Below are 24,611 nucleotides of genomic sequence, written 5' to 3'. Positions count from 1 at the left end.
AGAGTGTAATTGTGAGTAACATCATGTGATAGTGTGTATCTGTGTGTGACAGTGTGTGACTGTGTGTGAAATTGTGTATCTGTGTGTGACAGTGTGTAACTTTGTGTAACAGTGTGTGACAGTGTAACTGTGGCTGACAGCATGTGAAAGTCTGTATCTGTGTGTAACAGCGTGTGACAGAGTGTAACTGTGTAACTGCGTGTGACGAAGTGTAACTGTGTGTAGCAGTGTGTAACTGTGTGTAATATCATATAACTGTGTGTAACAGTGCGTAATAGCAAAACACTGTGTGTACCAGTGTGTAACAGTGTGTAATAGTATATAACTGTGTACCATAGTGGGCGGCACAGTGGCACAGTGGTTAGCACTGCTGCCTCACAGCGCCAGAGATCCGGGTTCAATTCCCGCCTCAGGCGACTCTCTGTGTGGAGTTTGCACGTTCTCCCCGTGTCTGCGTGGGTTTCCTCCGGGTGCTCCGGTTTCCTCCCACAGTCCAAAGATGTGCAGGTCAGGTGAATTGGCCATGGGAAATTGCCCGTAGTGTTAGGTAAGGGGTAGATGTAGATGTAGGGGTGTGGGTGGGTTGCGCTTTGGCGGGGCGGTGTGGACTTGTTGGGCCGAAGGGCCTGTTTCCACACTGTAAGTAATCTAATCTAATCTAATCTAACTGTGTGTAAGAGTGTGTAATAGCATATAACTGTGTGTACCAGTGTGTAACAGTGTGTAATAGCATATAACTGTGTCTAAAAGTGTGTAACAGCGTGTAATAGCATATAACTGTGTCTAACAGTGTGTAACAGTGTGTAATAGCATATAACTGTGTGTACCAGTGTGTAACAGTGTGTAATAGCATGTAACTGTGTGTAACAGTGTGTAATAGCGTGTAACAGTGTGTAATAGCATATAACTGTGTACCAGTGTGTAACAGCGTGTAATAGCATATAACTGTGTGTACCAGTGTGTAATAGTGTGTAATATCATATAACTGTGTGTACCAGTGTGTAACAGTGTGTAATAGCATATAACTGTGTGTACCAGTGTGTAACAGTGTGTAATAGCATATAACTGTGTGTACCAGTGTGTACCAGTATGTAATAGCATATAACTGTGTGTACCAGTGTGTAACAGTGTGTAATAGCATATAACTGTGAGTACCAGTGTGTACCAGTGTGTAATAGCATATAACTGTGTGTACCAGTGTGTAAGAGTGTGTAATAGCATATAACGGTGTGTACCAGTGTGTAAGAGTGTGTAATAGTATATAACGGTGTGTACCTGTGTGTAATAGCATATAACTGTGTCTAACATTGTGTAACAGTGTGTAATAGCATATACCTGTGTGTACCAGTGTGTAACAGCGTGTAATAGCATATAACTGTGTGTACCAGTGTGTAACAGCGTGTAATAGCCTATAACTGTGTGTACCAGTGTGTAACAGCGTGTAATAGCATATAACAGTGTGTACCAGTGTGTAACAGTGTGTAATGGCATATAACTGTGTGTACCAGTGTGTAAGAGTGTGTAATAGCATATAACTGTGTGTACCAGTGTGTAACAGCGTGTAATAGCAATAAACTGTGTGTACCAGTGTGTAAGAGTGTGTAATAGCATATAACTGTGTGTACCAGTGTGTAAGAGTATGTAATAGCATATAACTGTGTGTAACAGCGTGTAATAGCATATAACTGTGTGTACCAGCGTGTAATAGCATATAACTGTGTGTACCAGTGTGTAAGAGTGTGTAATAGCATATAACTGTGTGTACCAGTGTGTAAGAGTATGTAATAGCATATAACTGTGTGTAACAGTGTGTAATAGCATATAACTGCGTGTAACAGTGTGTAAGAGTGTGTAATAGCATATAACTGTGTGTACCAGTGTGTAACAGCGTTTAATAGCAAAAAACCGTGTGTACCAGTGTGTAAGAGTGTGTAATAGCATATAACTGTGTGTACCAGTGTGTAAGAGTGTGTAATAGCATATAACTGTGTGTACCAGTGTGTAAGAGTGTGTAATAGCATATAACTGTGTGTAATAGTGTGTAACAGTGTGTAATAGCATATAACTGTGTGTAACAGTGTGTAATAGCATATAACTGTGTGTACCAGTGTGTAAGAGTGTGTAATAGCATATAACTGTGTGTACCAGTGTGTAAGAATCTGTAATAGCCTATAACTGTGTGTACCAGTGTGTAACAGCGTGCAATAGCATATAACTGTGTGTACCAGTGTGTAAGAGTGTGTAATAGCATATAACTGTGTGTACCAGTGTGTAACAGCGTTTAATAGCAAAAAACCGTGTGTACCAGTGTGTAATAGTATATAACTGTGTGTACCAGTGTGTAACAGCATGTAATAGCAAAAAACTGTGTGTACCAGTGTGTAAGAGTGTGTAATAGCATATAACTGTGTGTACCAGTGTGTAAGAGTGTGTAATAGCATATAACTGTGTGTACCAGTGTGTAAGAGTGTGTAATAGCATATAACTGTGTGTAATAGTGTGTACCAGTGTGTAATAGCATATAACTGTGTGTAACAGTGTGTAAGAGTGTGTAATAGCATATAACTGTGTGTAACAGTGTGTAATAGCATATAACTGTGTGTACCAGTGTGTAAGAGTGTGTAATAGCATATAACTGTGTGTAAGAGTGTGTAATAGCATATAACTGTGTGTAACAGTGTGTAATAGCATATAACTGTGTGTACCAGTGTGTAAGAGTGTGTAATAGCATATAACTGTGTGTACCAGTGTGTAACAGCGTGTAATAGCCTATAACTGTGTGTACCAGTGTGTAATAGCATATAACTGTGTGTATCAGTGTGTAACAGCGTTTAATAGCAAAAAACCGTGTGTACCAGTGTGTAACAGCATGTAATAGCAAAAAACTGTGTGTACCAGTGTGTAAGAGTGTGTAATAGCATATAACTGTGTGTACCAGTGTGTAAGAGTGTGTAATAGCATATAACTGTGTGTACCAGTGTGTAACAGCGTTTAATAGCAAAAAACCGTGTGTACCAGTGTGTAATAGTATATAACTGTGTGTAACATCGTGTAATAGCATATAACTGTGTGTACCAGTGTGTAAGAGTGTGTAATAGCATATAACTGTGTGTACCAGTGTGTAACAGCGTTTAATAGCAAAAAACCGTGTGTACCAATGTGTAATAGTATATAACTGTGTGTACCAGTGTGTAACAGCATGTAATAGCAAAAAACTGTGTGTACCAGTGTGTAAGAGTGTGTAATAGCATATAACTGTGTGTAACAGTGTGTAAGAGTGTGTAATAGCATATAACTGTGTGTAACAGTGTGTAAGAGTGTGTAATAGCATATAACTGTGTGTACCAGTGTGTAAGAGTGTGTAATAGCATATAACTGTGTGTACCAGTGTGTAAGAGTGTGTAATAGCATAAAACTGTGTGTAACAGTGTGTAAGAGTGTGTAATAGCATATAACTGTGTGTAACAGTGTGTAATAGCATATAACTGTGTGTACCAGTGTGTAAGAATGTGTAATAGCCTATAACTGTGTGTACCAGTGTGTAACAGCGTGCAATAGTATATAACTGTGTGTACCAGTGTGTAAGAGTGTGTAATAGCATATAACTGTGTGTACCAGTGTGTAAGAGTGTGTAATAGCATATAACTATGTGTACCAGTGTGTAACAGCGTGTAATAGCATATAACTGTGTGTACCAGTGTGTAACAGCGTGTAATAGCCTATAACTGTGTGTACCAGTGTGTAACAGCGTGTAATAGCATATAACAGTGTGTACCAGTGTGTACCAGTGTGTAATAGCATATAACTGTGTGTACCAGTGTGTAACAGCGTTTAATAGCAAAAAACCATGTGTAACAGTGTGTAATAGCATATAACAGTGTGTACCAGTGTGTACCAGTGTGTAATAGTATATAACTGTGTGTAACAGTGTGTAATAGCAAAAAACTGTGTGTACCAGTGTGTAAGAGTGTGTAATAGCAAAAAACTGTGTGTACCAGTGTGTAAGAGTGTGTAATAGCATATAACTGTGTGTACCAGTGTGTAAGAGCGTGTAATAGCAAAAAACTGTGTGTACCAGTGTGTAAGAGTGTGTAATAGCATATAACTGTGTGTACCAGTGTGTAAGAGTGTGTAATAGCATATAACTGTGTGTAACAGCGTGTAATAGCCTATAACTGTGTGTACCAGTGTGTAACAGCGTGTAATAGCATATAACTGTGTGTACAAGTGTGTAACAGTGTGTAATAGCATATAACTGTGTGTACCAGTGTGTAAGAGTGTGTAATAGCATATAACTGTGTGTACCAGTGTGTAACAGCATGTAATAGCAAAAAACTGTGTGTACCAGTGTGTAAGAGTGTGTAATAGCATATAACTGTGTGTACCAGTGTGTAAGAGTATGTAATAGCATATAACTGTGTGTAACAGCGTGTAATAGCATATAACTGTGTGTACCAGCGTGTAACAGTGTGTAATAGCCTATAACTGTGTGTACCAGTGTGTAACAGCGTGTAATAGCATATAACTGTGTGTACCAGTGTGTAACAGTGTGTAATAGCATATAACTGTGTGTACCAGTGTGTAAGAGTGTGTAATAGCATATAACTGTGTGTACCAGTGTGTAACAGCATGTAATAGCAAAAAACTGTGTGTACCAGTGTGTAAGAGTGTGTAATAGCATATAACTGTGTGTACCAGTGTGTAAGAGAGTGTAATAGCATATAACTGTGTGTAACAGCGTGTAGTAGCCTATAACGGTGTGTACCAGTGTGTAAAAGCGTGTAATAGCATATAACTGTATGTACCAGTGTGTAATAGCATATAACTGTGTCTAACAGTGTGTAACAGTGTGTAATAGCATATAACTGTGTGTACCAGTGTGTAACAGTGTGTAATAGCATATAACTGTGTGTACCAGTGTGTAACAGTGTGTAATAGTATATAACTGTGTGTACCAGTGTGTAAGAGTGTGTAATAGCATATAACTGTGTGTACCAGTGTGTAAGAGTGTGTAATAGCATATAACTGTGTGTACCAGTGTGTAACAGCGTGTAATAGCATATAACTGTGTGTACCAGTGTGTAACAGCTTGTAGTAGCCTATAACTGTGTGTACCAGTGTGTAACAGCGTGTAATAGCATATAACTGTGTGTACCAGTGTGTAACAGCGTGTAGTAGCCTATAACTGTGTGTACCAGTGTGTAACAGCGTGTAATAGCATATAACTGTGTGTACCAGTGTGTAACCGTGTGTAATAGCCTATAACTGTGTGTACCAGTGTGTAATAGCATATAACTGTGTGTACCAGTGTGTAAGAGTGTGTAATAGCATATAACAGTGTGTACCAGTGTGTAACAGCGTTTAATAGCAAAAAACCGTGTGTACCAGTGTGTAAAAGTATATAACTGTGTGTAACAGCGTGTAATAGCAAAAAACTGTGTGTACCAGTGTGTAAGAGTGTGTAATAGCATATAACTGTGTGTACCAGTGTGTAATAGTATATAACTGTGTGTACCAGTGTGTAACAGCATGTAATAGCAAAAAACTGTGTGTAAGAGTGTGTAATAGCATATAACTGTGTGTACCAGTGTGTAAGAGTGTGTAATAGCATATAACTGTGTGTACCAGTGTGTAAGAGTGATAGCATATAACTGTGTGTAACAGTGTGTAAGAGTGTGTAATAGCATACAACTGTGTGTAACAGCATATAACTGTGTGTACAAGTGTGTAAGAGTGTGTAATAGCATATAACTGTGTGTACCAGTGTGTAACAGCGTGTAATAGCATATAACTGTGTGTACCAGTGTGTAAGAGTGTGTAATAGCATATAACTGTGTGTACCAGTGTGTAACAGCATGTAATAGCAAAAAACTGTGTGTACCAGTGTGTAAGAGTGTGTAATAGCATATAACTGTGTGTACCAGTGTGTAAGAGTGTGTAATAGCATATAACTGTGTGTAATAGTGTGTAATAGCATATAACTGTGTGTACCAGTGTGTAACAGTGTATAATAGCATATAACTGTGTGTAACAGTGTGTAAGAGTGTATAATAGCATATAACTGTGTGTAAGAGTGTGTAATAGCATGTAACTGTGTGTACCAGTGTGTAAGAGTGTGTAATAGTATATAACTGTGTGTACCAGTGTGTAACCGTGTGTAATAGTATATAACTGTGTGTACCAGTATGTAACCGTGTGTAATAGTATATAACTGTGTGTACCAGTGTGTACCAGTGTGTAATAGCATATAACTGTGTGTACCAGTGTGTAACAGCATATAACTGTGTACCAGTGTGTAACAGCATGTAATAGCATATAACTGTGTACCAGTGTGTAATAGCATATAACTGTGTGTACCAGTGTGTAAGAGTGTGTAATAGCATATAACTGTGTGTAACAGTGTGTAATAGCATATAACTGTGTGTACCAGTGTGTAAGAGTGTGTAATAGCATATAACTGTGTGTAACAGTGTGTAATAGCATATAACTGTGTGTACCAGTGTGTACCAGTGTGTAATAGCATATAACTGTGTGTACCAGTGTGTAAGAGTGTGTAATAGCATATAACAGTGTGTAATAGCATATAACTGTGTGTACCAGTGTGTACCAGTGTGTAATAGCATATAACTGTGTGTACCAGTGTGTAACAGCTTGTAATAGCATATAACTGTGTGTACCAGTGTGTAAGAATGTGTAATTGCATATAACTGTGTGTACCAGTGTGTAATAGCATATAACTGTGTGTACCAGTGTGTAACCGTGTGTAATAGTATATAACTGTGTGTACCAGTGTGTACCAGTGAGTAATAGCATATAACTGTGTACCAGTGTGTAACAGCATGTAATAGCATATAACTGTGTGTACCAGTGTGTAACAGTGTGTAATAGCATATAACTGTGTGTACCAGTGTGTAACAGTGTGTAATAGCCTATAACTGTGTGTACCAGTGTGTAATAGCCTATAACTGTGTGCAACAGCGTGTAATAGCAAAAAACTGTGTGTACCAGTGTGTAAGAGTGTGTAATAGCATATAACTGTGTGTAAGAGTGTGTAAGAATGTGTAATAGCCTATAACTGTGTGTACCAGTGTGTAAGAATGTGTAATAGCATATAACTGTGTGTACCAGTGTGTAAGAGTGTGTAATAGCATATAACTGTGTGTAACAGTGTGTAATAGCATATAACTGTGTGTACCAGTGTGTAAGAGTGTGTAATAGCATATAACTGTGTGTACCAGTGTGTAAGAGTGTGTAATAGCATATAACTGTGTGTAACAGTGTGTAAGAGTGGGTAATAGCATATAGCTGTGTGTAACAGTGTGTAAGAGTGTGTAATAGCATATAACTGTGTGTACCAGTGTGTAAGAGTGTGTAATAGCATATAACTGTGTGTAACAGTGTGTAAGAGTGGGTAATATCATATAGCTGTGTGTAACAGTGTGTAATAGCATATAACTGTGTGTAACAGTGTGTAAGAGTGTGTAATAGCATATAACTGTGTGTACCAGTGTGTAAGAGTGTGTAATAGCATATAACTGTGTATACCAGTGTGTAACAGTGTGTAATAGCATATAACTGTGTGTTCCAGTGTGTAAGAATGTGTAATAGCATATAACTTTGTGTACCAGTGTGTAACAGCTTGTAATAGCATATAACTGTGTTTACCAGTGTGTAAGAATGTGTAATAGCATATAACTGTGTGTACCAGTGTGTAACAGCTTGTAATAGCATATAACTGTGTGTACCAGGTGTAAGAATGTGTAATAGCATATAACTGTGTGTACCAGTGTGTACCAGTGTGTAATAGCATATAACTGTGTGTACCAGTGTGTAACCGTGTGTATTAGCATATAACTGTGTGTACCAGTGTGTAAGAATGTGTAATAGCATATAACTGTGTGTACCAGTGTGTAAGAGTGTGTAATAGCATATAACTGTGTGTAACAGTGTGTAATAGCATATAACTGTGTGTACTAGTGTGTAAGAGTGTGTAATAGCATATAACTGTGTGTACCAGTGTGTACCAGTGTGTAATAGCATATAACTGTGTGTAACAGTGTGTAATAGCATATAACTGTATGTACCAGTGTGTAATAGCATATAACTGTGTGTACCAGTGTGTAAGAGTGTGTAATAGCATATAACTGTGTGTACCAGTGTGTACCAGTGTGTAATAGCATATAACTGTGTGTAACAGTGTGTAATATCATATAACTGTGTGTACCAGTGTGTAAGAATGTGTAATAGCATATAACTGTGTGTACCAGTGTGTAAGAATGTGTAATAGCATATAACTGTGTGTACCAGTGTGTACCAGTGTGTAATAGCATATAACTGTGTGTACCAGTGTGTAAGAATGTGTAATAGCATATAACTGTGTGTACCAGTGTGTACCAGTGTGTAATAGCATATAACTGTGTGTACCAGTGTGTAATAGCATATAACTGTGTGTACCACTGTCTAACCATGTGTAATAGTATATAACTGTGTGTACCAGTGTGTACCAGTGTGTAATAGCATATAACTGTGTGTACCAGTGTGTACCAGTGTGTAATAGCATATAACTGTGTACCAGTGTGTAACAGCATGTAATAGCATATAACTGTGTGTAACAGTGTGTAATAGCATATAACTGTGTGTACCAGTGTGTAACAGTTTGTAATAGCATATAACTGTGTACCAGTGTGTAATAGCATATAACTGTGTGTACCAGTGTGTAATAGCCTATAACTGTGTGTAACAGTGTGTAATAGCATATAACTGTATGTACCAGTGTGTAAGAATGTGTAATAGCATATAACTGTGTGTACCAGTGTGTACCAGTGTGTAATAGCATATAACTGTGTGTAACAGTGTGTAATAGCATATAACTGTGTGTACCAGTGTGTAACAGTGTGTAATAGCATATAACTGTGTGTACCAGTGTGTAAGAGTGTGTAATAGCATATAACTGTGTGTACCAGTGTGTACCAGTGTGTAATAGCATATAACTGTGTGTACCAGTGTGTAAGAATGTGTAATAGCATATAACTGTGTGTACCAGTGTGTACCAGTGTGTAATAGCATATAACTGTGTGTACCAGTGTGAAATAGCATATAACTGTGTGTACCAGTGTGTAACCGTGTGTAATAGTATATAACTGTGTGTACCAGTGTGTACCAGTGTGTAATAGCATATAACTGTGTGTACCAGTGTGTACCAGTGTGTAATAGCATATAACTGTGTGTACCAGTGTGTACCAGTGTGTAATAGCATATAACTGTGTGTACCAGTGTGTACCAGTGTGTAATAGCATATAACTGTGTGTAACAGTGTGTAATAGCATATAACTGTGTGTACCAGTGTGTAAGAATGTGTAATAGCATATAACTGTGTGTACCAGTGTGTACCAGTGTGTAATAGCATATAACTGTGTGTACCAGTGTGTAATAGCATATAACTGTGTGTACCAGTGTGTACCAGTGTGTAATAGCATATAACTGTGTGTACCAGTGTGTAAGAGTGTGTAATAGCATATAACTGTGTGTAACAGTGTGTAATAGCATATAACTGTGTGTACCAGTGTGTAAGAGTGTGTAATAGCATGTAACTGTGTGTACCAGTGTGTAAGAGTGTGTAATAGCATATAACTGTGTGTACCAGTCTGTACCAGTGTGTAATAGCATATAACTGTGTGTACCAGTGTGTAAGAGTGTGTAATAGTATATAACTGTGTGTACCAGTGTGTAACCGTGTGTAATAGTATATAACTGTGTGTACCAGTGTGTAACCGTGTGTAATAGTATATAACTGTGTGTACCAGTGTGTAATAGCATATAACTGTGTGTACCAGTGTGTACCAGTGTGTAACAGCATATAACTGTGTACCAGTGTGTAACAGCATGTAATAGCATATAACTGTGTACCAGTGTGTAATAGCATATAACTGTGTGTACCAGTGTGTACCAGTGTGTAATAGCATATAACTGTGTGTAACAGTGTGTAATAGCATATAACTGTGTGTACCAGTGTGTAAGAGTGTGTAATAGCATATAACTGTGTGTACCAGTGTGTAAGAGTGTGTAATAGCATATAACTGTGTGTAACAGTGTGTAATAGCATATAACTGTGTGTACCAGTGTGTACCAGTGTGTAATAGCATATAACTGTGTGTACCAGTGTGTAAGAGTGTGTAATAGCATATAACTGTGTGTAACAGTGTGTAATAGCATATAACTGTGTGTACCAGTGTGTACCAGTGTGTAATAGCATATAACTGTGTGTACCAGTGTGTAAGAGTGTGTAATAGCATATAACTGTGTGTAACAGTGTGTAATAGCATATAACTGTGTGTACCAGTGTGTACCAGTGTGTAATAGCATATAACTGTGTGTACCAGTGTGTAACAGCTTGTAATAGCATATAACTGTGTGTACCAGTGTGTAACCGTGTGTAATAGTATATAACTGTGTGTACCAGTGTGTACCAGTGTGTAATAGCATGTAATAGCATATAACTGTGTGTACCAGTGTGTAACAGTGTGTAATAGCATATAACTGTGTGTACCAGTGTGTAATAGTATATAACTGTGTGTAACAGCATGTAATAGCATGTAACTGTGTGTACCAGTGTGTAAGAGTGTGTAATAGCATATAACTGTGTGTAACAGTGTGTAACAGTGTGTAATAGCATATGACTGTGTGTACCAGTGTGTAAGAGTGTGTAATAGCATATAACTGTGTCTAACAGTGTGTAAGAGTGTGTAATAGCATATAACTGTGTGTACCAGTGTGTAATAGCATATAACTGTGTGTACCAGTGTGTAACCGTGTGTAATAGTATATAACTGTGTGTACCAGTGTGTACCAGTGTGTAATAGCATATAACTGTGTGTACCAGTGTGTAAGAGTGTGTAATAGCATATAACTGTGTGTACCAGTGTGTAAGAGTGATAGCATATAACTGTGTGTAACAGTGTGTAAGAGTGTGTAATAGCATACAACTGTGTGTAACAGCATATAACTGTGTGTACAAGTGTGTAAGAGTGTGTAATAGCATATAACTGTGTGTACCAGTGTGTAACAGCGTGTAATAGCATATAACTGTGTGTACCAGTGTGTAAGAGTGTGTAATAGCATATAACTGTGTGTACCAGTGTGTAACAGCATGTAATAGCAAAAAACTGTGTGTACCAGTGTGTAAGAGTGTGTAATAGCATATAACTGTGTGTACCAGTGTGTAAGAGTGTGTAATAGCATATAACTGTGTGTAATAGTGTGTAATAGCATATAACTGTGTGTACCAGTGTGTAACAGTGTATAATAGCATATAACTGTGTGTAACAGTGTGTAAGAGTGTATAATAGCATATAACTGTGTGTAAGAGTGTGTAATAGCATGTAACTGTGTGTACCAGTGTGTAAGAGTGTGTAATAGCATATAACTGTGTGTACCAGTGTGTACCAGTGTGTAATAGCATATAACTGTGTGTACCAGTGTGTAAGAGTGTGTAATAGTATATAACTGTGTGTACCAGTGTGTAACCGTGTGTAATAGTATATAACTGTGTGTACCAGTATGTAACCGTGTGTAATAGTATATAACTGTGTGTACCAGTGTGTACCAGTGTGTAATAGCATATAACTGTGTGTACCAGTGTGTACCAGTGTGTAACAGCATATAACTGTGTACCAGTGTGTAACAGCATGTAATAGCATATAACTGTGTACCAGTGTGTAATAGCATATAACTGTGTGTACCAGTGTGTAAGAGTGTGTAATAGCATATAACTGTGTGTAACAGTGTGTAATAGCATATAACTGTGTGTACCAGTGTGTACCAGTGTGTAATAGCATATAACTGTGTGTACCAGTGTGTAAGAGTGTGTAATAGCATATAACAGTGTGTAATAGCATATAACTGTGTGTACCAGTGTGTACCAGTGTGTAATAGCATATAACTGTGTGTACCAGTGTGTAACAGCTTGTAATAGCATATAACTGTGTGTACCAGTGTGTAAGAATGTGTAATTCCATATAACTGTGTGTACCAGTGTGTAATAGCATATAACTGTGTCTACCAGTGTGTAACCGTGTGTAATAGTATATAACTGTGTGTACCAGTGTGTACCAGTGTGTAATAGCATATAACTGTGTACCAGTGTGTAACAGCATGTAATAGCATATAACTGTGTGTACCAGTGTGTAAGAGTGTGTAATAGCATATAACTGTGTGTACCAGTGTGTAACAGTGTGTAATAGCATATAACTGTGTGTACCAGTGTGTAACAGTGTGTAATAGCCTATAACTGTGTGTACCAGTGTGTAATAGCCTATAACTGTGTGCAACAGCGTGTAAGAGCAAAAAACTGTGTGTACCAGTGTGTAAGAGTGTGTAATAGCATATAACTGTGTGTAAGAGTGTGTAAGAATGTGTAATAGCCTATAACTGTGTGTACCAGTGTGTAAGAATGTGTAATAGCATATAACTGTGTGTACCAGTGTGTAAGAGTGTGTAATAGCATATAACTGTGTGTAACAGTGTGTAATAGCATATAACTGTGTGTACCAGTGTGTAAGAGTGTGTAATAGCATATAACTGTGTGTACCAGTGTGTAAGAGTGTGTAATAGCATATAACTGTGTGTACCAGTGTGTAAGAGTGTGTAATAGCATATAACTGTGTGTAACAGTGTGTAAGAGTGGGTAATAGCATATAGCTGTGTGTAACAGTGTGTAATAGCATATAACTGTGTGTAACAGTGTGTAACAGTGTGTAATAGCATATAACTGTGTGTACCAGTGTGTAAGAGTGTGTAATAGCATATAACTTTGTGTACCAGTGTGTAACAGCTTGTAATAGCATATAACTGTGTTTACCAGTGTGTAAGAATGTGTAATAGCATATAACTGTGTGTACCAGTGTGTAACAGCTTGTAATAGCATATAACTGTGTGTACCAGGTGTAAGAATGTGTAATAGCATATAACTGTGTGTACCAGTGTGTACCAGTGTGTAATAGCATATAACTGTGTGTACCAGTGTGTAACCGTGTGTATTAGCATATAACTGTGTGTACCAGTGTGTAAGAATGTGTAATAGCATATAACTGTGTGTACCAGTGTGTAAGAGTGTGTAATAGCATATAACTGTGTGTAACAGTGTGTAATAGCATATAACTGTGTGTACTAGTGTGTAAGAGTGTGTAATAGCATATAACTGTGTGTACCAGTGTGTAAGAGTGTGTAATAGCATATAACTGTGTGTAACAGTGTGTAATAGCATATAACTGTATGTACCAGTGTGTAATAGCATATAACTGTGTGTACCAGTGTGTAAGAGTGTGTAATAGCATATAACTGTGTGTACCAGTGTGTACCAGTGTGTAATAGCATATAACTGTGTGTAACAGTGTGTAATATCATATAACTGTGTGTACCAGTGTGTAAGAATGTGTAATAGCATATAACTGTGTGTACCAGTGTGTAAGAATGTGTAATAGCATATAACTGTGTGTACCAGTGTGTACCAGTGTGTAATAGCATATAACTGTGTGTACCAGTGTGTAAGAATGTGTAATAGCATATAACTGTGTGTACCAGTGTGTACCAGTGTGTAATAGCATATAACTGTGTGTACCAGTGTGTAATAGCATATAACTGTGTGTACCACTGTCTAACCATGTGTAATAGTATATAACTGTGTGTACCAGTGTGTACCAGTGTGTAATAGCATATAACTGTGTGTACCAGTGTGTACCAGTGTGTAATAGCATATAACTGTGTACCAGTGTGTAACAGCATGTAATAGCATATAACTGTGTGTAACAGTGTGTAATAGCATATAACTGTGTGTACCAGTGTGTAACAGTTTGTAATAGCATATAACTGTGTACCAGTGTGTAATAGCATGTAACTGTGTGTACCCGTGTGTAATAGCATATAACTGTGTGTAACAGTGTGTAATAGCATATAACTGTATGTACCAGTGTGTAAGAATGTGTAATAGCATATAACTGTGTGTACCAGTGTGTACCAGTGTGTAATAGCATATAACTGTGTGTAACAGTGTGTAATAGCATATAACTGTGTGTACCAGTGTGTAACAGTGTGTAATAGCATATAACTGTGTGTACCAGTGTGTAAGAGTGTGTAATAGCATATAACTGTGTGTACCAGTGTGTACCAGTGTGTAATACCATATAACTGTGTGTACCAGTGTGTAAGAATGTGTAATAGCATATAACTGTGTGTACCAGTGTGTACCAGTGTGTAATAGCATATAACTGTGTGTACCAGTGTGAAATAGCATATAACTGTGTGTACCAGTGTGTAACCGTGTGTAATAGTATATAACTGTGTGTACCAGTGTGTACCAGTGTGTAATAGCATATAACTGTGTGTACCAGTGTGTACCAGTGTGTAATAGCATATAACTGTGTGTACCAGTGTGTACCAGTGTGTAATAGCATATAACTGTGTGTAACAGTGTGTAATAGCATATAACTGTGTGTACCAGTGTGTAAGAATGTGTAATAGCATATAACTGTGTGTACCAGTGTGTACCAGTGTGTAATAGCATATAACTGTGTGTACCAGTGTGTAAGAGTGTGTAATAGCATATAACTGTGTGTAACAGTGTGTAACAGCATATAACTGTGTGTACCAGTGTGTACCAGTGTGTAATAGCATATAACTGTGTGTACCAGTGTGTAAGAGTGTGTAATAGCATATAACTGTGTGTAACAGTGTGTAATAGCATATAACTGTGTGTACCAGTGTGTAAGAGTGTGTAATAGCATGTAACTGTGTGTACCAGTGTGTAAGAGTGTGTAATAGCATATAACTGTGTGTACCAGTCTGTACCAGTGTGTAATAGCATATAACTGTGTGTACCAGTGTGTAAGAGTGTGTAATAGTATATAACTGTGTGTACCAGTGTGTAACCGTGTGTAATAGTATATAACTGTGTGTACCAGTGTGTAACCGTGTGTAATAGTATATAACTGTGTGTACCAGTGTGTACCAGTGTGTAATAACATATAACTGTGTGTACCAGTGTGTACCAGTGTGTAACAGCATATAACTGTGTACCAGTGTGTAACAGCATGTAATAGCATATAACTGTGTACCAGTGTGTAATAGCATATAACTGTGTGTACCAGTGTGTACCAGTGTGTAATAGCATATAACTGTGTGTAACAGTGTGTAATAGCATATAACTGTGTGTACCAGTGTGTAAGAGTGTGTAATAGCATATAACTGTGTGTACCAGTGTGTAAGAGTGTGTAATAGCATATAACTGTGTGTAACAGTGTGTAATAGCATATAACTGTGTGTACCAGTGTGTACCAGTGTGTAATAGCATATAACTGTGTGTACCAGTGTGTAAGAGTGTGTAATAGCATATAACTGTGTGTAACAGTGTGTAATAGCATATAACTGTGTGTACCAGTGTGTACCAGTGTGTAATAGCATATAACTGTGTGTACCAGTGTGTAAGAGTGTGTAATAGCATATAACTGTGTGTAACAGTGTGTAATAGCATATAACTGTGTGTACCAGTGTGTACCAGTGTGTAATAGCATATAACTGTGTGTACCAGTGTGTAACAGCTTGTAATAGCATATAACTGTGTGTACCAGTGTGTAAGAATGTGTAATAGCATATAACTGTGTGTACCAGTGTGTAATAGCATATAACTGTGTGTACCAGTGTGTAACCGTGTGTAATAGTATATAACTGTGTGTACCAGTGTGTACCAGTGTGTAATAGCATATAACTGTGTACCAGTGTGTAACAGCATGTAATAGCATATAACTGTGTGTACCAGTGTGTAACAGTGTGTAATAGCATATAACTGTGTGTACCAGTGTGTAATAGTATATAACTGTGTGTAACAGCATGTAATAGCAAAAAACTGTGTGTACCAGTGTGTAAGAGTGTGTAATAGCATATAACTGTGTGTAACAGTGTGTAACAGTGTGTAATAGCATATGACTGTGTGTACCAGTGTGTAAGAGTGTGTAATAGCATATAACTGTGTCTAACAGTGTGTAAGAGTGTGTAATAGCATATAACTGTGTGTACCAGTGTGTAATAGCATATAACTGTGTGTACCAGTGTGTAACCGTGTGTAATAGTATATAACTGTGTGTACCAGTGTGTACCAGTGTGTAATAGCATATAACTGTGTACCAGTGTGTAACAGCATGTAATAGCATATAACTGTGTGTACCAGTGTGTAATAGCATATAACTGTGTACCAGTGTGTAACAGCATGTAATAGCATATAACTGTGTGTAACAGCATGTAATAGCAAAAAACTGTGTGTACCAGTGTGTAAGAGTGTGTAATAGCATATAACTGTGTGTAACAGTGTGTAACAGTGTGTAATAGCATATGACTGTGTGTACCAGTGTGTAACAGTGTGTAATAGTATATAACTGTGTGTACCAGTGTGTAAGAGTGTGTAATAGCATATAACTGTGTGTAACAGTGTGTAACAGTGTGTAATAGCATATAACAGTGTGTACCAGTGTGTAAGAGTGTGTAATAGCATATAACTGTGTGTACCAGTGTGTAAGAGTGTGTAATAGCATATAACTGTGTGTAACAGTGTGTAATAGCATATAACAGTGTGTACCAGTGTGTAAGAGTGTGTAATAGCATATAACTGTGTGTAACAGTGTGTAACAGTGTGTAATAGCATATGATTGTGTGTACCAGTGTGTACCAGTGTGTAATAGTATATAACTGTGTGTACCAGTGTGTAAGAGTGTGTAATAGCATATAACTGTGTACCAGTGTGTAAGAGTGTGTAATAGCATATAACTGTGTGTACCAGTGTGTACCAGTGTGTAATAGCATATAACTGTGTGTACCAGTGTGTAAGAGTGTGTAATAGTATATAACTGTGTGTACCAGTGTGTAAGAGTGTGTAATAGCATATAACTGTGTGTACCAGTGTGTGAGTGTGTAATAGCATATAACTGTGTGTACCAGCGTGTAATAGCATATAACTGTGTGTACCAGTGTGTAACAGCGTGTAATAGCATATAACTGTGTGTACCAGTGTGTAATAGCATATAACTGTGTGTACCAGTGTGTAAGAGTGTGTAATAGCATATAACTGTGTGTACCAGTGTGTAAGAGTGTGTAATAGCATATAACTGTGTGTACCAGTGTGTACCAGTGTGTAATAGCATATAACTGTGTGTACCAGTGTGTAAGAGTGTGTAATAGTATATAACTGTGTGTACCAGTGTGTAACCGTGTGTAATAGTATATAACTGTGTGTACCAGTGTGTACCAGTGTGTAATAACATATAACTGTGTGTACCAGTGTGTAACCGTGTGTAATAGTATATAACTGTGTGTACCAGTGTGTACCAGTGTGTAATAGCATATAACTGTGTGTACCAGCGTGTAACCGTGTGTATTTGCTGTGCCCTATAGACACTGGTGTGAACAGACAGTGGAGCTGTCACGAGTTGAGGTGATCTCTCCCAGAGCAGAGGCCCAGGTGCCTTGTGCCAGTCTGTATCACTACAAACTGAACGGGTGGAGATTGGACCAGGAGAAGATGCGAGCTGTATATGGAGGAGACAATGGTATCTCCCAGTATTACACCCAGTCTGGGCCGGAGGCTCTCTGCTTTGTTCACAAGTAAGTGTATAATGGCAGGACACCCAGCCCCTGTCCCTCACACCCCACTGCCCCAAATGCCCACCTCACTGCCAAGTAACTCCCTTCCTTTCCCCCCACCCCTACACCTCCAGTCAATCTGCCCTTCCCCTCTGCACTATATCTCCACTAATCCCACTTCCCTCATTGGGCCCCTAGCCTTGAATGTTATGACCTTTTGGATGCTCTTCCAAGGGAGTTTCCTCCTGTCCCTTTCTAGGATGTGACTATGTCCTGTCTCGAACTACCCGAAAGGTCAGCCACAGAGCTGGGAGGCTGGTTCAGGATGGTATGTTGCTCTGAACCATCGTCTCTCAGTGCGTACAGCAGGATTCTAGTAAGAGGATCCCGAACATGAGCTGAATGTCTGGATGAATAATCGAGTGATCATTCCACTGTACCATCACGTTCACCACCTTCTCAAAGGTTGTGAGGTTTTCCATCTGAGTCCCCTCCCAGGCAGTAAATTCCAGACTCACCACCCTGTCGGTAAAAAGAGTCCCACTTCAAATCCCATCGAAAGCCCCTGTTTTTCACTTGAGAAAGGTGACCCTTCAACTAAGGGAATAGCTGCCCATCCCGTCCATCCCGTCCATCCCGTCCATCCCGTCCATCCCGCCCATCCCGCCCATCCCGTCCATCCCGCCCATCCCGTCCATCCCGTCCATCCCGTCCATCCCGCCCATCCCTTCCATCCCGCCCATCCCGTCCATCCCGTCCATCCCGTCCATCCCGTCCATCCCGCCCATCCCGCCCATCCCGCCCATCCCGTCCATCCCGTCCATCCCGCCCATCCCGCCCATCCCGCCCATCCCGCCCATCCCGCCCATCCCGTCCATCCCGCCCATCCCGCCCATCCCGTCCATCCCGTCCATCCCGCCCATCCCGCCCATCCCGTCCATCCCGCCCATCCCGCCCATCCCGTCCATCCCGTCCATCCCGTCCATCCCGTCCATCCCGCCCATCCCGCCCATCCCGCCCATCCCGTCCATCCCGCCCATCCCGCCCATCCTGCCCATCCCGCCCATCCCGCCCATCCCGCCCATCCCGCCCATCCCGCCCATCCCGTCCATCCCGCCCATCCTGCCCATCCTGCCCATCCTGCCCATCCTGCCCATCCTGCCCATGCTGTGAGAATTGTACACACCTCGATCACACTCCTCTCTTAACCATCTCTGCTTGAAAGAAAACAATGTGAGTGTGTGCAGCCTCTCCTGGTCATTGAGCCTCTCCATCCCAGGCACCATCCTGGGACTCTCCCCTGAACATTCCCTGGGGAACACTGCAAACATATTCGGGTGGAAGGCACCAACCTGAACCATGAACTCAATCCCATTCTGCACAGGCCCTGCCCGAGTTACTCCCTACGGATTTCTGATGTCATTGCGACAGGTTCTCCTGTTGCTGTGTAACATGTGTGTGTCTGTGTGGGTGTCTCCGCGTGTGTGTGTGTGAGCGTGTGTGTGTGTGAGCATGTGTGTGTGAGCGTGTGAGAGTATGTGTGTGTGTGAGTGAGTGTGTGTGTGAGAGCATGTGTGTGTGTGTGTGTGTGTGAGAGTGTGTGTGAGAGTTTGTCCGTGTGTGTGTGTGTGTGTGAGAGCGTGTGTGAGTGTGTGTGTGTGTGTGAGTGTTTGTCCGTGTGTGTGAGAGTTTGTCCATGTGTGTGAGAGTGTGAGTGTGTGTGTGTGTGTGAGCGTGTGTGAGTATGTGTCTGAGCGTGTGTGAGTATGTGTGTGTGTGAGAGTGGGTCTATGTGTGTGAGAGTGGGTCTATGTGTGTGAGCGTGTGTGAGGGTGTGTGTGTGTGAGAGAACGTGTGTGAGTATGTGTATGTGTGTGTGAGAGTATGTGTGAGTGTGTGTGAGAGAGTTTGTCCGTATTGTGAGAGAGTGTGAGTGAGAGTGTGTGTGCGTGAGAGTGTGTCTGTGTGTGTGAGGGTGTGTGAGTATGTGTGTGTGTGTGTGAGGGCGTGTGTCAGAGCGTGTGTGTGTGTGTGTGTGAGAAATTTTGTCCGTATGTGTGTGAGTGTGTGTGTGTTTGTGAGCATGTGTGTGTGTGTGTGAGAGCATATGTGAGAGCATGTGTGAGTGTGTGTGTGAGTGTTTGAGTGTGTGTGAGAGTTTGTCCGTATGTGTGTGAGTATGTGTGTAAGCATGCGTGACAGTGTGAGTATGTATCTGAGCGTGTGTGTCTGAGCTTGTGTGTGTGAGAGTGTGTCTGTGTGTGAGCGTGAGTATATGTGTGTATGTGTGCGAGCGTGAGTGTGTGTGTGTGTGAGCGTGTGTGAATATATGTGTGTGTGAGCATGTGTATGTGTGTGTGTGAGCGTATGTGTGTGTATGTGTGTGTGTGAGAGCGTGTGTGTGAGGGTGTGTGTGTGAGCATGTGTGAGAGTGTGTGAGAGCATGTGTGAGTATGTGTGTGAGTGTGTGTGAGAGTTTGTCCGTATGTGTGAGAGTGTGTGTGATTATGTGTGTGAGCGTGTGTGAGTGTGTGTGTGTGAGCGTGTCTATGTGTGTGAGGGTGTGTGAGTATATGTGTGAGTATGAGTGTGTGTGAATGTGTGTGTATGTGTGTGTGTGACCGTGAGTGTGTGTGAGAGTGTGGCTATGTGTGTGAGCGTGTTTGAGAAAGTGTCTGTGTGTGTGTGTGAGTATGTGTGTGAGCGTGAGTATGTGTGTGAGCGTGAGTATGTGTGTGTGTGTGTATGTGTGTGTGTGTGTGAATATGTGTGTGAGCGTGTGTGAGTATGTGTGTGTGAGTGTGCGTGAGAGTGTGAGTGTGTGTGCGTGTGAGCGTGTGTGTGAGAGTGTGTCTATGTGTGTGAGTGTGTGTGTGTGAGAGCGTGTGTAAGTATGTGTGTGTGAGCATGTGTGAGTATGTGCCTGTGTGTGTGTGAGCGTGTGTGTGTGTGTGTGTGTGAGAGAGTGTGTGTTTGAGTGTGAGTGTGTGTGAGAGTTTGTCCGTATGTGTGAGAGTGTGTGTGAGCGAAGTGTGAGAGTGTGAGTGTGTGTGCGTGTGTGTGTGAGTGTGTCTATGTGTGTGAGGGTGTGTGAGACCGTGTGTGAGAGCGTGTGTGTGTGTGAGAGTTTGTCCGTATGTGTGTGAGTGTGTGTGTGAGAGCGTGTGTGAGAGCATGTGTGTGTGAGCGTGTGTGAGAGTGTGTCTATGTGTGTGAGTATGTGTGTGAGCGTGTGTGAGGGTGTGTGAGTATGTGTGTGAGTGTGAGTATGTGTGTGAGTGGGTGTGTGAGTATGTGCGTGAGCGTGAGTATGTGTGTGTGTGAGCGTGTGTGAGCGTTTGTGAGTATGTGTGCGTGAGAGTGTGTGTGTGTGAGTGTGAGAGTGAGTGAGTGTGTGTGTGTGAGAGTGTGAGTGTGTGTGTGTGAGTGTGAGAGTGAGTGAGCGTGTGTGTATGTGTGTGAGGGTGTGTGTGTGAGAGTATGTGTTTGTTTCTGTGTGTGTGTGAGAGTGTGTGAGTGTGTGTGTGTGTGTGAGAGTGTGTGAGTGTGTGTGAGAGTTTGTCAGTGTGAGCGTGTGTGTGTGAGGGTGTGTGAGTATGTGTGTGAGGGTGTTTGAGTGTGCGTGTGTGTGTGAGAGCGTGTGAGAGTGTGTGTGTGTGTGTGTGTGTGAGTGAGTGCGTGTGTGAGAGCATGTGTGTGTGTATGTGTGTGAGCGTATATGTGTGAGTGTGTCTGAGTGTATGTGTGTGTGTGTCTGTGTGTGAGCATGTGTGTGAGTGAGTGTGTATATGTGTGTGTGTGAGTGAGTGTGTGTATGTGTGTGTGTGAGCGTTGGTGTGTGAGAATGTGTGTGAGTGTGTGAGAGATTGTTCGTATGTGTGTGGTTGTGTGAGAGCATGTGTGTGTGTATGTGTGTGAGCGTGTGAATGTGTGTGAGTCCGTGAGTGTGTGTGAGTGAATCCGTGTGTGTATGTGTGTGAGAGTGTGTCTGTGTGTGAGCGTGTGTGAGTATGTGTGTGTGTGAGCGTGTGTGAGTATGTGTGTATGTGTGTGTGTGAGCGTTGGTGTGTGAGAATGTGTGTGTGTGTGAGAGTTTGTCCGTATGTGTGTGTGTGTATGTGTGTGAGCGTATGTGAGAATGTGAATGTGTGTGTGCGTGTGTGTGTGCGTGTGTGTGTGTGTGTGAGTATGTGTGTGAGGGTGTGTGAGTATGTGCGTGTGTGAGAGCGTGTGTATGTGTGTGTGTGAGAGAGCGTGTGTGAGTGTGTGTGTGTGAGCGTGTGTGAGAGTTTGTCCGTATGTGTGTGAGTGTGTGTGAGTGAGTGTGAGAGTGTGTGTGTGTGTGAGCGTGTGTGTGAGAGTTTGTCCATATGTGTGTGTGTGAGCGTGTGTGTGTGTGAGGGTGTGTGAGTATGTGTGTGGGTGTGTGTGTGAGAGCGTGAGAGTGTGTGTGAGAGTTTGTCCGTATGTGTGTGAGTGTGTGAGCGCGTGTGTGTGTGAGAGAGCGTGTGTGAGAGCATATGTGAGTGAGTGTGTGTGAGAGTGTGTCTGTGTGTGAGCGTGTGTGAGAGTGTGTCTATGTGTGTGAGTATGTGTGTGAGCGTGTGTGAGTATGTGTGTGTGAGGGTGTGTGAGTATGTGTGTGAGTGTGAGTATGTGTGTGAGTGGGTGTGTGAGTATGTGTGTGAGCGTGAGTATGTGTGTGTGTGAGCGTTTGTGAGTATGTGTGTGTGTGAGAGTGTGAGTGTGTGTGTGAGTGTGAGAGTGAGTGAGCGTGTGTGTGTGAGAGTGTGAGCGTGTGTGTATGTGTGTGAGGTTGTGTGTGTGAGAGTATGTGTTTGTTTCTGTGTGTGTGTGAGAGTATGTGTTTGTTTCTGTGTGTGTGTGAGAGTATGTGTGAGTGTGAGCATGTGTGTGAGAGTTTGTCAGTGTGAGTGTGTGTGAGGGTGTGTGTGAGGGTGTGTGAGTATGTGTGTGAGGGTGTTTGAGTGTGTGTGTGTGTGTGAGAGCGTATGAGAGCATGTGTGTGTGAGCGTGTGAGTGAGTGCGTGTGTGAGAGCATGTGTGTGTGTGTATGTGTGTGAGCGTATATATGTGAGTGTGTCTGTGTGTATGTGTGTGAGAGAGTGTCTGTGTGTGAGCGTGTGTGAGTATGTGTGTGAGCATGTGTATATATGTGTGTGAGCGTGTGTGTAAGTATGTGTGTGAGTATGTGTATGTGTGAGCGTGTGTGTGAGTATGTGTATGTGTGAGCGTGTGTGTGAGTATGTGAGTGAGTGTATGTGTGAGTGTGTGTGAGTATGTGTTTGTTTATGTGTGTGTATGAGTGTGTTTGTGTGTGTGTGTGAGTATGTGTGTGAAAGTGTGTGTGTGAGTGTGAGCGTGTGTGTGTATGTATGAGAGTGTGTGTGAGCATGTGTGAGTACATTGTGTGTGTGTGTGAGAGAGTATGTGTTTGTGAGAGTGTGTGTGTGAGCGTATGAGTATGTGTGTGTGTATGTGTGTGACTGTGTGTGTGCGAGAGAGAGTATGTGTGTGTGTGTGTGTGTGTGTGAGAGTATGTGTGTGTGTGTGTCAGTGTGTGTGTATGTGTGTGAGAGTGTGTGTGCGTGTGTGAGTGTGTGTGAGAGTATGTGTGTGAGCATGTGTGTGTGAATATGTGTGTGAGTATGTGTGTGTGTGAGTATGTGTATGTGTGAGCGTGTGTGTAAGTATGTGTGTGTGTGAGAGTATGTGTGAGAGTGTGTGTGTGTGAGAGAGTATGTGTGAGCGTGTGAGAGTGTGTCTATGTGTGCATCTGTGTATGTGTGTGAGCGTGTGTGAGTATGTGTGAGCGTGTGTATGAGTGTGTGTGTGTGTGTGCATGTGTGTGAGTGCGTGAGTGTGTCTGTGTGTGAGTATGTGTATGTGTGTGTGTGTGTGTGTGTATGTGTGAGTGTGTGTGCGTATGTGTGTGAGTGAGTGTGTGTATGTGTGTGTGTGCGTATGTGTGTGTGTGTGCGTGTGTGTATGTGTGTGTGTGTATGTGTGTGAATGAGTGTGTGTATGTGTGTGTGTGTATGTGTGTGAGTGAGTGTGTGTGTGTGTGAGAATGTGCGTGAGTGTGTGAGCATGTGTGAGTATGTGTGTGTGAGCGTGTGTAAGTATGTGTGTGTGTGTGTGAGAGTTTGTCCGTATGTGTGTGAGAGTGTGTGTGTGTGTGAGTATGTGTGTAAGCATGTGTGAGAATGTGAATGTGTGTGTGCGAGTGTGTGTGAGTGTGTGTATGTGTGTGAGGGTGTGTGAGTATGTGCGTGTGTGAGTGTGTGTGAGAGTTTGTCCGTATGTGTGTGAGTGTGTGTGAGTATGTGTGAGAGTGTGTGTGTGTGAGAGCATGTGTGAGAGCGTGTGTGAGTGTGTGTTTGTGAGTGTGTCTATGTGTGTGAGCGTGTGTGTGAGAGTTTGTCCATATGTGTGTGAGCGCGTGTGTGTGTGAGTGCGTATGTGAGAGCATGTGTGAGAGTGTGTGTGTGAGAGTTTGTCCATATGTGTGTGAGCGCATGTGTGTGTGAGTGCGTGTGTGAGAGCATGTGTGAGAGTGTGTGTGAGAGTTTGTCCGTGTGTGTGTGAGTATGTGTGTGAGAGTGTGTATGAGTATGTGTGTGAGGGTGTGTGAGTATGTGTGTGTGAGGGTGTGTGAGTATGTGTGTGAGAGTGTGTGTGAGGGTGTGTGAGTATGTGTGTGAGAGTGTGTGTGAGAGTTTGTCCGTATGTGTGTGAGTTTGTCCGTGTGTGTGAGAGTTTGTCCGTGTGTGTGTGTGTGTGTGTGTGTGTGAGCGTGTGTGTGTGTGTGTGTGTGAGAGCAAGTGTGAGTATGTGTCTGAGCGTGTGTGTGTATGTGAGAGTGTGTCTATGTGTGTGAGCGTGTGTGAGAATATGTGTGTGTGTGTGTGTGTGTGAGTGTATGTGTGAGAGGGTGTATGAGTATGTGTGTGTGTGAGAGCATGTGT

At 41.5% G+C, this 24,611-nt stretch overlaps 1 protein-coding gene across 1 annotated transcript in view; it reads left to right on the top strand.

Annotated features, from left to right (window-relative positions):
• Positions 1–24,611, top strand: part of LOC140476714 (SCO-spondin-like) — a 202,151-nt gene that overhangs the window by 92,595 nt on the left and 84,945 nt on the right. Inside the window, exon 3 of the mRNA XM_072569534.1 lies at positions 17,434–17,643. Coding sequence (XP_072425635.1) covers positions 17,434–17,643 — 210 coding nt within the window. The remainder of the gene's footprint in view (positions 1–17,433; positions 17,644–24,611) is intronic.

Source organism: Chiloscyllium punctatum, chromosome 5 (assembly GCF_047496795.1).
Source record: "Chiloscyllium punctatum isolate Juve2018m chromosome 5, sChiPun1.3, whole genome shotgun sequence".
NCBI lineage: Eukaryota > Metazoa > Chordata > Chondrichthyes > Orectolobiformes > Hemiscylliidae > Chiloscyllium > Chiloscyllium punctatum.
This window is presented reverse-complemented; position numbering and strand designations above follow the sequence as displayed.